The 15,427-nt window shown below is 45.7% G+C and overlaps 2 protein-coding genes across 3 annotated transcripts in view; both read left to right on the forward strand.

Moving 5' to 3' along the window:
* The window catches only part of F2RL1 (F2R like trypsin receptor 1), a 16,639-nt gene extending 13,988 nt beyond the window's left edge, over positions 1-2,651 (forward strand). The window contains exon 3 of the mRNA XM_017527680.2: positions 909-2,651. Coding sequence (XP_017383169.1) covers positions 909-2,020 — 1,112 coding nt within the window. The 3' untranslated portion in view covers positions 2,021-2,651. The remainder of the gene's footprint in view (positions 1-908) is intronic.
* Positions 1-15,427, forward strand: part of S100Z (S100 calcium binding protein Z) — a 53,816-nt gene that overhangs the window by 13,718 nt on the left and 24,671 nt on the right. The window contains exon 1 of one of the 2 annotated variants that reach the window (XM_017527682.2): positions 14,412-14,475. The exons of the other annotated variant lie outside the window; for it this stretch is intronic. The gene's annotated coding sequence lies outside the window, so the exon portion shown is untranslated. Of the gene's footprint in view, positions 1-14,411; positions 14,476-15,427 lie in introns of those variants that run through there. 2 annotated transcript variants of the gene reach the window in all.

The following is a 15,427-nucleotide window of genomic DNA, read 5'->3' on the forward strand; positions in this document are numbered from 1 at the left end:
CGCAACCTCCGCCTCCTGGGTTCAGGCAATTCTCCTGCCTCAACCTCCCGAGTAGCTGGGATTACAGGCACGCGCCACCTTGCCCAGCTAATTTTTTGTATTTTTATTAGAGACGGGGTCTCACCATGCTGACCAGGATGGTCTCGATCTCTTGACCTCATGATCCACCCGCCTCGGCCTCCCAAAGTGCTGGGATTACAGGCTTGAGCCACCGCGCCCGGCCTTAAAGTACTTTCATTTGAGGCTGGGCTCAATGGCTCACACTTGTAATCTCACCACTTTGGGAGGCTGAGGCAAGAGAATCTTTTTTATTTTTTGAGATGGAGTCTTGCTCTGTCGCCAGGCTGAAGTGCAGTGGCACGATCTCGGGTCACTGCAATCTCCACCTCCTGGGTTCAAGCGATTCTCCTGCCTCAGCCTTCTGAGTAGCTGGAAATACAGGCGCACACTACCACGCCCAGCTAATTTTTGTACTTTTAGTAGAGGCGGGGTTTCACCATGTTGGCCAGGATCGTCTTGATCTCTTGACCTCATGATCCACCCACCTCAGCCTCCCAAAGTGCTGGGATTACAGGTGTGCACCCCGCGCCCGGCCGAGGCAGGAGAATCTTAAGGCCAAGAGTTTGAGAACAGCCTGGGCAACATAGCGAGATCCTGTCTCTACAAAAAGTAAAAAATTAGCCAGGCATAGTGGTGCATGCCTGTGGCCTGGCTGCCCAGGAGGATCACCCAAAAGTTTGAGGCTGCAGTGCGTTATGATTGCTCCACTACACTCCAGCCTGGGTAACAGTGAGACCCTGTCTCATAAATTAAAAGACGAATGAATGAATGTACTTTCATTTGAACAACCCGTGTTACTGCTGAAACATTTATTTTTGTAATGACCCTTGTCTTCCTTTCTTGTACAGGAGGCAATAGATCCTCTAAAGGAAGAAGTCTTATTGGTAAGGTTGATGGCACATCCCATGTCACTGGAAAAGGTGTTACAGTTGAACCAGGCTTTTCTGTGGATGAGTTTTCTGCATCTGTCCTCACTGGAAAACTGACCACCGTCTTCCTTCCAATTGTCTACACCATTGTTTTTGTGGTGGGTTTGCCAAGTAATGGCATGGCCCTGTGGGTCTTTCTCTTCCGAACTAAGAAGAAGCACCCTGCTGTAATTTACATGGCCAATCTGGCCTTGGCTGACCTCCTCTCTGTCATCTGGTTCCCCTTGAAGATTGCCTATCACATACATGGCAACAACTGGATTTACGGGGAAGCTCTTTGTAATGTGCTCATTGGCTTTTTCTATGGCAACATGTACTGCTCCATTCTCTTCATGACCTGCCTCAGTGTGCAGAGGTATTGGGTCATTGTGAACCCCATGGGGCACTCCAAGAAGAAGGCAAACATTGCCATCGGCATCTCCCTGGCAATATGGCTGCTGATTCTGCTGGTCACCATCCCCTTGTATGTTGTGAAGCAGACCATCTTCATTCCAGCCCTAAACATCACGACCTGTCATGATGTTTTGCCTGAGCAGGTGTTGGTAGGAGACATGTTCCATTACTTCCTCTCTCTGGCCATTGGGGTCTTTCTGTTCCCAGCCTTCCTCACAGCCTCTGCCTACGTGCTGATGATCAGAATGCTGCAATCTTCTGCCATGGATGAAAACTCAGAGAAGAAAAGGAAGAGGGCCATCAAACTCATTATCACTGTCCTGGCCATGTACCTGATCTGCTTCACCCCTAGTAACCTTCTGCTCGTGGTGCATTATTTTCTGATTAAAAGCCGGGGCCAGAGTCATGTCTATGCCCTGTACATTGTAGCCCTCTGCCTCTCCACCCTCAACAGCTGCATCGACCCCTTTGTCTATTACTTTGTTTCACAAGATTTCAGGGATCACACAAAGAACGCTCTCCTTTGCCGAAGTGTCCGCACTGTAAAGCAGATGCAAGTATCCCTCACCTCAAAGAAATACTCCAGGAAATCCAGCTCTTACTCTTCAAGTTCAACCAGTGTTAAGACCTCCTATTGAGTTTCCCAGGTCCTCCGATGGGAGCTGCACAGTAGGATGTGGAGCCTATTTAATGTTTTGGGGACGTGTCTGTTATTTCCTAAGCAAACGGGTCTCACCACATACCATGTGGATGCAGCACCTCTTGGGATTGCTAGAAGCTCCTCTGTTTGCATGATAGAAATAGTCCCCCAGATTAACATTGGTGTCTATTTCAAAATTCCTCTACTCATATGTCCCCAGAAACTGAACCAACAGAAGCAGACTTTTCAGAAGATGGTGAAGACAGAAACTCAGTAACTTGCACAAAGTAGATGCAGTGTGAAGACTCGCTTCTCAGCTGAAATTATATACACATACATATATATATATATATTTTACATCTGGGGTTGTGATAGACTTGTTAAGGCTTCAGTAACTTCAGAGATGATCAGTCCAATTGAATGACCTTACAAATGAGGAAACTAAGATAAAGGAGCTGCCAGAATCAGATTTCCATTCATCAGAATCATTACGGATCTTGGCTAGGCGCGGTGCCTTGTGCCTGTAATCCCAGCACTTTGGGAGGCCAACGCAGGCAGATCACTTGAGGTCAGGAGTTTGAGACCAGCCTGGCCAACATGGTGAAACCTCTTCTCTACCAAAAATAAAAAGTTAACTGGGTGTGGTGGTGTGGTGGTGAGGCACAAGAATCAAGTATCACTTTAACTCAGGAGGCAGAGGTTGCAGTGAACCGAGATTGCCCTTCTGCAGCCTTAGTGACAGAGTGAGACTCTGTTTCCAGAAGAAAAAAAAAGTCATTGTGAATTTTGTTCAAAATGGGGATTCCTCAGATTCAGTAATGAGAGCTCAAACTCTGGGAACAGGGTCCAGGAATCTCTGTGGTACAAGCCTGCGTGATGTTTATGCACACAAGGATTTGAGAACCATTGATCTGAATGCTACTTTCATTTGACAAAGTGCTGTGATAATTTTTGAAAAGGGAAGCAAACAATGGTGCCTCTTTTATGTTCAGCTTATAATGAAATCTGTTTGTTGACTTATTAGGACTTTGAATTCCTTCTATATTAACCCTTTGAGTTTTTGTATGTATTATTATTACTTCAAGAAAAATATGGCTGGGTGCAGTGGCTCACACCTGTAATCCCAGTACGTTGGGAGGCTGAGGCGGGAGATCATGAGGTCAGGAGTTCAAGACCAGCCTGACCAACATGGTGAAACTTGTCTCCACTAAAAATACAAAAATTAGCCAGGTGTAGTGGCACATGTCTGTGATCCCAGCTACTCAGGAGGCTGAGACAGGAAAAATGCTTTAACCTGGGGAGGTGGAGGCTGCAGTGGGCCAAGATTGCGCCACTGCACTCCAGCCTGGGTGACAGAGCGAGACTCTGTCTCAAAAAAAAATAAATAAAATAAAGCCAGGCACAGTGGCATGTGCCTGTAGTCCCAGCTACTCGGGAGGCTGAGGTGGGAGGATCACTTGACCCCAGGAGTTCTGGGCTGTAGTGCACTATGCCGATCAGGTGTCCGCACTAAGTTCCGCATCAATATGGTGACCTCCTGGAAGCAGGGGACCACCAGGTTGCCTAAGGAGAGGTGAATTGGCCCAGGTCAGAAAGAGAGCAGATCAAAACTCCCATGCTGATCAGTAGTGGGATCGTGCCTGTGAATAGCCACTGCACTCCAGCCTGGGCAACATAGTGAGACCCCATCTTTTAAAAAAAAAATACAATCAGAATTTTAAATGTGTATTTTTGTATAACTTTTTACTGACTTTAGTGGAATTTTCATGTAGTGTAAGTAATAGATTGTTTTGCCACTAAGAATAGCATTTACCACTTAGTATTTTAAAAAATTATTGTTGGAGTATTTATTGTCAGTTTTGTTCACTTGTTAACAAATACAAAATTATAAAGCCTTCAGAGGGTTTAGACCACATCTCTTTGAAAAATAGCACTAAAGTAGATGAGTTTGCAACATATTTAATAGGTACATGATGCCAAACTGACTTCATACAACAACTGTATTTGTGACTTTTAAAAATAATTATTTTGTTTTAAAATTGATTTATAAATAATACATTTTTTAAAACAACTTAGTTCTGAGTTGTGTGTTTGTTTTGAGGGAAGGAATGAGAGAAGGGAAGCAGTAGCTTCACCCCTCTAAAGGAAATGATGGGACGCTCACACCAAACTCTGTGACAACTGTTTTTCATTTTAAAATGTTTTAGAGTTTTTTCCACACCTACATCTGTAGGTTGATTATTTTTAAAGGATACAGGCTATTTAACATTTCAGGTATATTACGATGTATTTAATTGTTTCCTTACCAAGGGCTTCTTAAGTTGTCACACCCCACCCTCCTGTTTTTGATATTAAAACAGTGCTGCATCAAATATCTGCATACAGACATCTTTGAGAGTATTTTTTGAAGATAAGTTTCTAGAAGTAGAATGGCCAGGTCAAAAATTAGATGCCCGTTTTAAGTTTCGATAAGCGTTGCCAAATTGTCTTCAGTAATGTATACTTCTACCAAAACAGTATATTTGCACCTGTTTCTTGAAATGCTCATGCACACTCCATGCAACCAATCTTTTGAAAGTTTCCCAATCTGATTGGGGGAAAGAAAAAACTCATTGTTTTATTGAAGAAGCAGCACAGTGGCCTAATTTCTCTAAACTAAGTCCTAAAATGTCTGAAAATGTAAATACTTTGAGCAGTGAGGCCTCTTAATTTGAAAGTGAGTAACTTTCAAACAGTTATTTACTAACAGTGAGTCCTCTTACTTTGAAAGTAAACTAAGATTGGCTGTCCTGCTGCTCAGGACAAAGGCATGTGTAAACTGACTTGGCTGGAGTTGTTTCATGGGCTTTTCCTAGTGTGTCACCTCAGTGGTTTGCAGTAGGAGTTTCAAACTTGTATTAATTTCCTGGTTATCAACATTTCATTAACCTTAGGGCTATAATCTCTTCAGTATGCATAGTTTAGCGATTACAACTTTGTTCCTGAAGCATTAACCCTTTGGAGGCCCCTGAGAGGACTAGAATTTATTTCAGAATCAAAGGTAATCCTTGCGGTCCTCCAGGTCTTAATTAAAATTATGGGTTTTTGCTTTGGTGTTCAGACGTCTTCTCAAAGAGAAGTTTCTGATATGTCCAGTCCTTCCCTGACCCCCAGTTCTGAAGACAAAGACCAAACCCTTAGTGATCAGGGATCTGGTCTCTGCATTGAATTCAAGCCTTGGAACTTCACTGAGATGGTTGTCCTACTTAAATGTAAGTAATTAGAGTGACTCAGACTAGTCTCGGAATGCCTTTATAGAGGGAGAGTTTGAGAAATTCTGTGATTTGAGTACAAGCTGCACTTGCCTCTATCAGTGGGTCAATCTGTGGACTATTTCCCAGCCTCGGTCTTTATTGGTGAGAAATTAAGCCCGACCAGAGGGAGAGACCACCTCCTGCAGAAACCTCAACCCAAGCCTGCGAGCCCATCAGGAATCCAGCAGCAGTGAGTGGTTCATTCCTTCATCCTGTGAAAGGAAAATAAATCCTGGGGCCCCAAAATCACTAAGTGCAGGGGAAATCAAGCTGAGAATTGCTTGCCGCAAACCTGCCTCTCCTTCTATTCAAAGTTACCCCTTTGCACACTGAGATAAATGCACGTCTGATTGCCTCCTTTTGAGAGGCTAATCAGCAACTCAAAAGAATGCAACCATTTGTCTATCTACCTATGACCCGGAAGCTCCCCACTTAAAGTTGTCCCACCTTTCCAGACCAAACCAATATTCATCTTACATATGTTGATCGATGTCTCGTGAATCCCTAAACTACTCTGAACACTGTGAACCCTAAAAATTTGAGACAGTTCTCAGTTAATTTAGAAAGCTTATTTTGCCAAGGCTGAGGACATGCCTGTGACACAGCCTCGGGAAGTCCTGACGTCGTGTGCTGAAGGTGATCAGGGCACGGCTTGATTTTATACATTTTAGAAAGATATGAAACATCAACATATGTAAAATATACATTGGTTTGGTCTGGAAAGGCTGGTCAACTTATGCAAAGGCCAGAAAAGCAAGGAGGGGACTTCCAGGTCACAGATAGGTGAGAGACAAACGGTGGCATTCTTTTGAGTTTCTGATTAGCCTTTCCAAAGAAGGCGATTAGATACGCATTTACCTCGGTGAACAGAGGGATCACTTTGAATTGAACGGGAGGCGGGTTTGCCCTATGCAGTTTCCAGCTTGAGTTTTCCTTTCTGCTTAGTGATTTTGGGGGCCCAGGATATTTTCCTTTCACACCTTGGGCACATGTCATCAGGACCTCCAGAGGCTGTGTCTCGGGCACGCATCCTCAACCTCACCAAAATAAACTTTCCTTTTTTTTTTTTTTTGAGACGGAGTTTCGCTCTTGTTACCCAGGCTGGAGTGCAATGGCGCGATCTTGGCTCACCGCAACCTCCACCTCCTGGGTTCAAGCAATTCTCCTGCCTCAGCCTCCTGAGTAGCTGGGACTACAGGCGTGTGCCACCATGCCCAGCTAATTTTTGTATGTTTAGTAGAGACGGTGTTTCACCTTGTTGACCAGGATGGTCTCGATCTCTTGACCTTGTGATCCACCCGCCTCGGCCTCCCAAAGTGCTGGGATTACAGGCTTGAGCCACCGCGCCCGGCTTGTTGTTATTTTTTGAGACAGAGTTTTGTTCTTGTTGCCCAGGCTGAAGTGCAATGGCACAATCTCAGCTTACCACAACCTCCACCTCCCAGGTTCAAGCGATTCTCCTGCCTCAACCTCCCGAGTAGCTGGGATTACCAGCATGTGCCACCACGCCCGGCTAATTTTTTGTATTTTTAGTAGAGACAGGGTTTCACTATGTTGGCCAGGCTGGTCTCGAGCTCCTTTCTTGTGATCTGCCCGCCTCGGCCTCTCAAAGTGCTCAGATTACAGGTGAGCCACCATGCCCGGCCAGTGATTTATAATTTTTTTTTTTTTTTTTTTGGGACGGAGTTTCGCTCTTGTTACCCAGGCTGGAGTGCAATGGCGCGATCTCGGCTCACCACAACCTCCGCCTCCTGGGTTCAGGCAATTCTCCTGCCTCAGCCTCCTGAGTAGCTGGGATTACAGGCACGCGCCACCATGCCCAGCTAATTCTTTGTATTTTTAGTAGAGACGGGGTTTCACCATGTCGACCAGGATGGTCTCGATCTCTTGACCTCGTGATCCACCCGCCTCGGCCTCCCAAAGTGCTGGGATTACAGGCTTGAGCCACCGCGCCCGGCTTGTTGTTATTTTTTGAGACAGAGTTTTGTTCTTGTTGCCCAGGCTGAAGTGCAATGGCACAATCTCAGCTTACCACAACCTCCACCTCCCAGGTTCAAGCGATTCTCCTGCCTCAACCTCCCGAGTAGCTGGGATTACCAGCATGTGCCACCACGCCCGGCTAATTTTTTGTATTTTTAGTAGAGACAGGGTTTCTCCATGTTGGTCAGGCTGTTCTCAAACTCCCAACCTCAGTTGATCCTCCCACCTCAGCCTCCCAAAGTGTTGGAATTATAGGCATGGGCCACCGCACCCAGCCTATACATGCTTTTTAAAAATAAAAAATAAAAAATATACCATGTATTAGTTAAATTATACATAAATTACCTCAAAATTTAGTGGCTTAAAACAGTTGTAAACATTTACTAACCTGCACAGTTTCTGTGGGTTATGAATCCAGGAGCAGTTTAGCCCAGTGGTTCCGGCTGAGGATCTCATGAGGTAGCAGGTAAGATACTGGCTGGAGCCGCTGCTTGCTGAAGACGTGAAGGGCTGGAGGATCCCCTACACGGCTGGCACATTGGTGGCAGGAAGCTTCGGTTCCCCTCCATGTGGGCCTCTTCACAGGGCTGCTGGATCGACTCATAACATGGAGACTGGTGTTCCCAAAATGAGTGATCCGTGAGAACAAGGGGAAAGCTGCAATGCCTTTCATTACTTAGCTTCAGAAGTCACACATGTCACTTCCACCAGCCTAGCTCCAATTGCTTGGTCAGATAAGCTGGCTCCAATTCAATTTGGGAGAAGACAGGGAGCATAAATACCAGGAGGCGAGGATCACTGGAGACTACGTGGGGGGCTGGCTACCTCGTTACATACAGAAACACACCTTGCATATTATTGCCATGTTAGCATTTACAGATTGACCCCATTATTTTAAACTGCTGTCTCCATGTTCACATATTCCATAATGTATGGAATCCAGCTTATGCTATACTTGGATTGCTATAGAAATAATCTTTGAGTAAATATCTTGTACGTACTTGTTAATTCAATATTCTTCCCCCATGCACTATGTGCCAAGTCATCTTCTAGGCAGTAAGGAATATTGTGGAGAACAAAATAGACAAGAACCCTGTTCTCGTGGAGTTTACTTTCTGATTGGAGAAAGACTGAAAACAAAACAAAACATCCAATAGTAGTAAATGCTAAATGTAAATGCTCAGAATATTTTATATTGGGAGACCAGAGAAGGTTTCTAAGGAGGTGAAATTTAAGTTGCAATGTTAAGGGCAGGAAAGCCAGCCATGGGAGGATCCCAAGCAAGGTCTTTACGGGAATGAGTAAGGGAAGTAAGAATATGAGCAAGCAGGCGGGAGAGAGAGAGGCAAGAGCTGGATAACTGAAGGGATCTGTAAGGGAGTAAGAAGCTTGATTTGCTTTCTAGGTCAGATGCCATAGGGTTGTTTTACTGGCCATTTAAAAAAATCACTGGCTACTATGTGGAATAGGGATTATAGAAGGACAAGAAGAGAAAGCAAGAAAAATTTGGAGTAATCCAAGCAAGAGGTGCTGATGGCTTGAATTACGGTGGTGGTAACAGATGGAGAGAAGGAGCCTAAAGTCAATAGATGTGAAAAAAAGAGGAATCAAAGCTCATGCGTAGAGTTTCTGCTTGATGGATAATGGTGAAATAATCAGGAGTGAGCACGTTTGGAGGCTGAAAGTCAGGAGTTCTGTTTTGACCATGGCATCTTGAGACTGCGATGCCTGTTAGACATCCAAGCAGAACTGTTGAGTAGGAGGCGATGCAGTGGCTCACGCCTGTAATCCTTGCATTTTGGGAGGTGGAGGTGGGAGGATCACGTGAGCTCAAGAATTTGAGATCTGCCTGGGCTACATGGCAAAACTGTGTCTACAAAAAATTTAAAAAACTAGCCCAATGTGGTGGCATGCCCCTGTGATCCCAGTGTTACTCAGAAGGCTGAGTTGGGAGGATTGCTTGAACTCAGGAGGCAGAAGTTGCAGTGAGCTGAGATTGTGCCACTGTACTCCAGCCCCAGCAACAAGCAAGATCTTGTCTCAGGAAAACAAACAAAAAAACAACAACAACAAAAAAAACCTGGTAAGGTTACCATATTACTGGAAAGGGGTCCAGATCCAGACCCCAAAAGAGGGTTCTTGGATCTCACCCACTCAAGAAAGAATTCAGGGTGAGTCCATAAAATGAAAGCAAGCTGATCAGGAAAATGAAGGAGTAAAAGAATGGCAACTCAATAGACAGAGCAGCTCCAAGAGCTGCTGGTTGCCCATTTTTATGGTTATTTCTTGATGATATGTTAAACAAGGGGTGGATTATTCATGCCTGCCCTTTTTAGAACATATAGAGTAACTTCCTGACATTGGCACAGCACTTGTAAACTGTCATGGTGCTGCTGGGAGTGTAGCAGTGAGGATGACCAGATGTCACTCTGGTGGCCATCTGGTTTTGGTGGGTTTTGGCCGGATTCTTTACAGCAAGCTGTTTTATCAGCAAGGTCTTTATGACCTGTATCTTTTTTTTTCTGAGATGGAGTTTCACTCTTGTTGCCCAGGCTGGAGTACAGTGGCATGATTTCAGCCCACTGCAACCTCCACCTCCCAGGTTCCAGCCATTCTCCTGCCTCAGCCTCCCGAGTAGCTGGGCTTACAGGCATACATTACCACACGTAGCAAAGTTTTTGCATTTTTAGTACAGACCGGGTTTCACCATGTTGGTGAGGCTGGTCTTGAACTCCGGACCTCAGGTGATCCAACGGCCTCGGACTCCCAAAGTCCTGGGATTACAGATATGAGCCACTGCACCCTGCCAAGACCTGTATCTTGTGCTGACCTATTTCATCTTGTGACTGTCTGGGAATACAGCCCAGTAAGTCAGCCTTATTTTTCCCAACTCCTATTCAAGGGTTGCTCTGGTTCAAATGTTTCTGTCACCTAGGGAAGAGAATATAGATGAAGAAAAGGGGGCCCTGGACAGAGGCCTTTGGCACGTAGAATCTTTTGAGCAGAGGAAGGGCCAGTAAGAGACACTGAGAAGGACCGGCCACTATGGCAAGAAGAAAGTCCAGCAAATATGCTCTCAGATAAGTGAAGGATAAAAAGGACAGAGTGATCCATCATGGTGAAAATCACTTAGAAGCCAAGTGAGATATGAACAGAGGAATGACTACTGGAGCTTGCCTTTGGAGAATGTTGGTGACCTTGACAAGACCACCCGCTCCGTGACACGATGGGGAAAGGAAGCCAAATGGAGTGTGTTCAAGAAAGAATGAGAAGGAGGGAAGTCTACACAATGACAGTGGCAATCCCTTACAGCAAGTCTAACTGTGAAAGGGAGCAAGGGAATGCGGAGGCAAGAAAGGCAAGGAGAGTCATTCATTCAGCAGAGAGGGAGAAGTCTTTGCATGTGTTGTATTTCTAGAAGTGAAGGTGGAAGAATGTCTTGAGCCCAGGAGTTCGAGACCAGCCTGGGCAACATGGCAAGACCCCATCACTACAATAACCACAACAGAATTAGCCAGGGATTATGGTATAAATGTATAGTCTCAGCTACTTGGGAGGGTGGGGCAGGACGATCGCTTGAGCCCAGGAGTTCAAGGCAGTAGTGAGCTATGATTGCACCACTGCACTCCAGCCTGGGCAACAGAGCAAGACTGTCCCAAAAAAAAAGAAAAAAAAACGGCTGGGCGCGGTGGCTCAAGCCTGTAATCCCAGCACTTTGGGAGGCCGAGGCGGGTGGATCACGAGGTCAAGAGATCGAGACCATCCTGGTCAACATGGTGAAACCCCGTCTCTACTAAAAATACAAAAAAATTAGCTGGGCATGGTGGCGCGGGCCTGTAATCCCAGCTACTCAGGAGGCTGAGGCAGGAGAATTGCCTGAACCCGGGAGGCGGAGGTTGCGGTGAGCCGAGATCGCGCCATTGCACTCCAGCCTGGGTAACAAGGCCAAAACTCCGTCTCAAAAAAAAAAAAAAAGTAGAATTTCTGGGTCAAAGGATATGTGTAATTTTGACTGTAGTAAGTTGCTCTTCTGAGGTGTTGTACCAATTACACACTTGCCAAAAATGTGTGTCTGTTTATCTACCGTGTTGTAAATACTAAATTTTCATGGTCTTTTACTTGCCAGTCTGAACCTTACAAATTTTGAGTGTAATAATAATGTGGGACCACAAGCATCTGGGAAGAAATAGAGCTCTGCTTTCTTCCTTTATTTAGTTTACATTTTAGGCATATTTCCCCCTGCCACTTCGTACCACCAAAGCAGTGACCCTCCTTGCAAGAAGTTGGTCCCATTTCTCTTTGTATTAGCTCTGAGAGGAAACCTAAGCTATTCTTCTGGGTGGGCTGCAGAAAACATCTGTGCCATGTGGACCATCCTTTGCTCTGATGAGTTTTCTATCATTCTTTTGTGGAGAACATGAGGGCATGGCAGCAGCCACTACAGCAGGAGCCTGGAGTCCCAGCCCTGGGCTCTAGCCAGCTCACCTGCAGGTGAGGGATTAACTCTCAACACTGCTGGGTCTGGCTCAGGTCCGAATTCCTCACCGCAGTTTCACCATGTAGCCTGGGGTGAATGACAAGCCCATGGAAAGCGTTTAATTATAGCTTCTATGTAGCATGGGGTAGACTAAATTACCTAATCCCGAGAAAGCAGTTTCAGCCAAGCCTTATGTTCTGAGCTCTTTCAGAGGCCACCTGGGCTCTTGTAGGGAACTGTGTCTAGTTCTTACCGGTGAAACACAAGCTTTTTTCTTTAACCAGAGATTTGTGTAAATGGGAGACCTCATTAAAAATACGACAGATTTATCAGAATGTATGGCTTAAAAAATTGCAGCGCGGGGAGGGAAATGATGGTGTTTATTCCAGTAACAGTTTCTGTCCATTACAAACTGGAATTTTTGGTTTTTTTTTAAATCTTTTTAAAAACTTTTTTTTTTGAGACAGAGTCTTGCTGTGTCACCCAGGCTGGCATGCAGTGATGTGATCTCAGCTTATTGCAGCCTCTGCCTCCTGGGTTCAAGCGATTTTTCTGCCTTAGCTTCCCTAGTAGCTGGGATTACAGGTATGCACCACCACACCTGGCTAATTTTTGTATTTTTAGTAGAAGCAGGGTTTCATCACATTGGCCAGGCTGGTCTCAAACTCCTGACCTCAAGTGATCCATCCACCACACTATCTCGAAGTGCTGGGTTGCAGGTGTAGGCCACCATACCCAACCTAAAAACTTTATTATTTATTTATATATTTATGTTTTTGAGACAGAGTCTTGCTCTGTTGCCCAGGCTGGAGTGCAGTGACGCGATCTTGGCTCACCGAAACCTCCGCCTCCCAGTTTCAAGCGATTCTCCTGCCTGAGGCTCCAAAGGAGCTGGGACTGCAGGTATGCACCACCATGCCCAGCTCATTTTTGTATTTTTAGTAGAGATGTGCTTTTATGTTGGCCAGGCTGGCCTCGAACTCCTGACCTCAGATGATCTGCCCGCCTTAATCTTCCGAAGTGCTAAGATTACAGGCGTGAGCCACTGCACCCAGCCAAGAGTAGTTATTTTGAAAAGAGAGATGTTTCAGTCTTCGGAATGTATCTTTGGCCCAGTGCAGTGGCTGGTGCCTATAATTCCAGCACTCTGGGAGGCCAAGTTGGGAGGATCACTTGAGCCCAGGCATTTAAGACCGGCCTGAGCAACATGATGAAATCCCATCTCTACAAAAAATACAAAAATTAGCCAGTTGTGGTGGCATGCCCTGTGGTCCTAGCTATTTGGGAGGCAGAGGTGGATCACTTGAGACTGGGACGTTAAGGCTGCAAAGAGCTGTGTCTCTGCATTCTATCCTGGGCATCAGAGCACGACTCTGTCTAAAAAAAAAAAAAAAAAGAACTTATCTTTATCTTTGAGCTCTTTCTTTAATATATTGTTCTCTGTATTCCTCTATTGAGTGCTTCTTGACCTGTCTCTGCTCTTCTTTGTGTATTTATTTAATTGACAAATAAAAATTGTATATATTTATGATATACAACATGATGTTTTGATTTATGTATACACTGTGTCAAGCTATTTGACTTCATTGCCCCATATATTTGTCTTTTTTGGGGGGGGATAAAAACAACATCTACTGTCTTAGCAATTTTCAACATACAGTTGTTATTAACTGTAGGCGCCATGTTGTACAATACAATCTTTTTTTTTCTTTTTTGAGATGGAGTCTTGCTCTGTCGCCAGGTTGGAGTGCAGTGGCACGATCTTGGCTCACTGCAACCTCCGCCTCCCAGGTTCAAGTGATTCTCCTGCTTCAGCCTCCCTAGTAGCTGGGACTACAGGCACACACCACCACGCCCAGCTAATTTTTGTATTTTTAGTAGAGGCGGGGTTTCACCATGTTGGCCAGGATGGTCTCAACCTCTTCACCTCGTGATCTGCCTGCCTCGGCCTCCCAAAGTGCTGGGATTACAGGCTTGAGCCACTGCACCCGGCCATGTACAACAGGATCTCTTAAGCTTATTCCTCCTGGGCCAGGCACAGTGGCTCACACCTGTAATCCCAGCACTTTGGGAGGCCAGGGCAGGTGGATCACTTGAGGTCAGGAGTTTGAGACCAGCCTGATCAACATGATGAAACCCCGTCTCTACTAAAAATTCAAAAATTAGCCAAGTGAGGTGGCATATGCCTTTAATCCCAGGTACTCGGGAGGCTGAGGCATGAGAATCGCTTGTACCCAGGAGGCCAAGGTTGTAGTGAGCTGAGATCGCAACACTGCACTCCAACCTGCACTCCAGTGACAGAGTGAAACTCCATCTAAAACAAAAATAAAAACAAGAAAACCCCTTATTCCTCCTGTCTAACCCAAATTTTGTGTCCTCTGACCAACTTCTCCCCAGTCCCTCCATCTCTCTTCCCTCTCTTCTTCTCTAGGCTGAGAGCAGCCATTAGGTCCAGGGCTGACTGTTCACGCATGCCCAGCACTGGCCAGTGTGAGGAGGAGGAGCACAGATTGCTGTTGTGACTTGCTGGGAGTGGGCTTACACTGGCATCCGAGCAGGAAATAGAAGCGAAATAGAATATTTTAGAAATATTCAGAAAATAGAAGCGAAATCCCTGGAGTGATCTAAGGAGGCCAAGCCTCACCTTGAAGGTTCTTCTGAGTCTTTGGCCTGGACAGAAACATACAACTTGAATTTCTAAAGGTGAGGTGAAGGCCAAGCAGGCAGCCAGGATGGTCACCAGGAAAGGAGCCAAAATGAACTTAAGTGTTCTTTAGGGCAAGGAACTTTCTAGAACCTTGGGCTGAGCTATGATTAGGCTGTTCTCTCTCTCTCTCTCTCTCTCTTACATACTCTCTCTCTGTCTCTCTGTCTCTCTCTCTCTCTTTCCCTCACCCCTCTGTGGCCAAGGTAAAGCCACATTTTAGAGTGGAGGCCCTAAGGCAACCTCCTTCCCCAAAAACCTCCACCCCTGTTGCCCTTTCTAATCCAACGCCTGCTGGGCTCACACTTCAACTACTAGACTGAGAAGCAAGAATCTTCCATAAAAAGAATGTTTTACTTTAGAGCTGCCTCCTGTGGAGATGAGGTAAGGGGAATGCTCTTGTCTGAATTTCTGGGCGTGGAGATTAGCAAGCCTTTTTCCTCCCAGGAGCTGGAGTGAGCAAGGGGCCCTGCTGTGAGTTGTGTTTTTCTGAGGCTGGTCCAGACTCACCACGCAGCGTTCATCAGGTGGGAAAGCAGGAGGAGGTTTAATTTAGGACCTAAAGCTGGTATATCTCTGAGTAAAGAAATGGGAAGGATTTGTGAGGATGAGATGAAGGAATATATTTAAACTGCTTAAAAGGGTGCTTGGCCCAGAGTATGTGCTAATTAATGCTGGCTACTATTGTTTTCCTTCAACCCAGCACCTGTGCAGATCTAGAGGAAAGCACCCAGAGACTGAGTGCTCCCAGGAGCTGAGGGGCATCAGAGGCTTTCCTGGAGGACTGTGCCTGAGCAGAGGAATGGGCAGCACAGCAGCAGTGCCACGTGTGCGGCATGGATGGTGCAGAGGGGATGGGTGGGCGCACTGGAGGCAGTTTAGATTTAATCGGGATGGCAGGGCCTGTCCAGAAAGTTAAGGTAGGGAGGAGCTCAGGTGTGCGCCCCGGCA

The sequence above is a fragment of the Cebus imitator genome, unplaced genomic scaffold (assembly GCF_001604975.1).
Source record: "Cebus imitator isolate Cc_AM_T3 unplaced genomic scaffold, Cebus_imitator-1.0 Scaffold50, whole genome shotgun sequence".
Lineage (NCBI taxonomy): Eukaryota > Metazoa > Chordata > Mammalia > Primates > Cebidae > Cebus > Cebus imitator.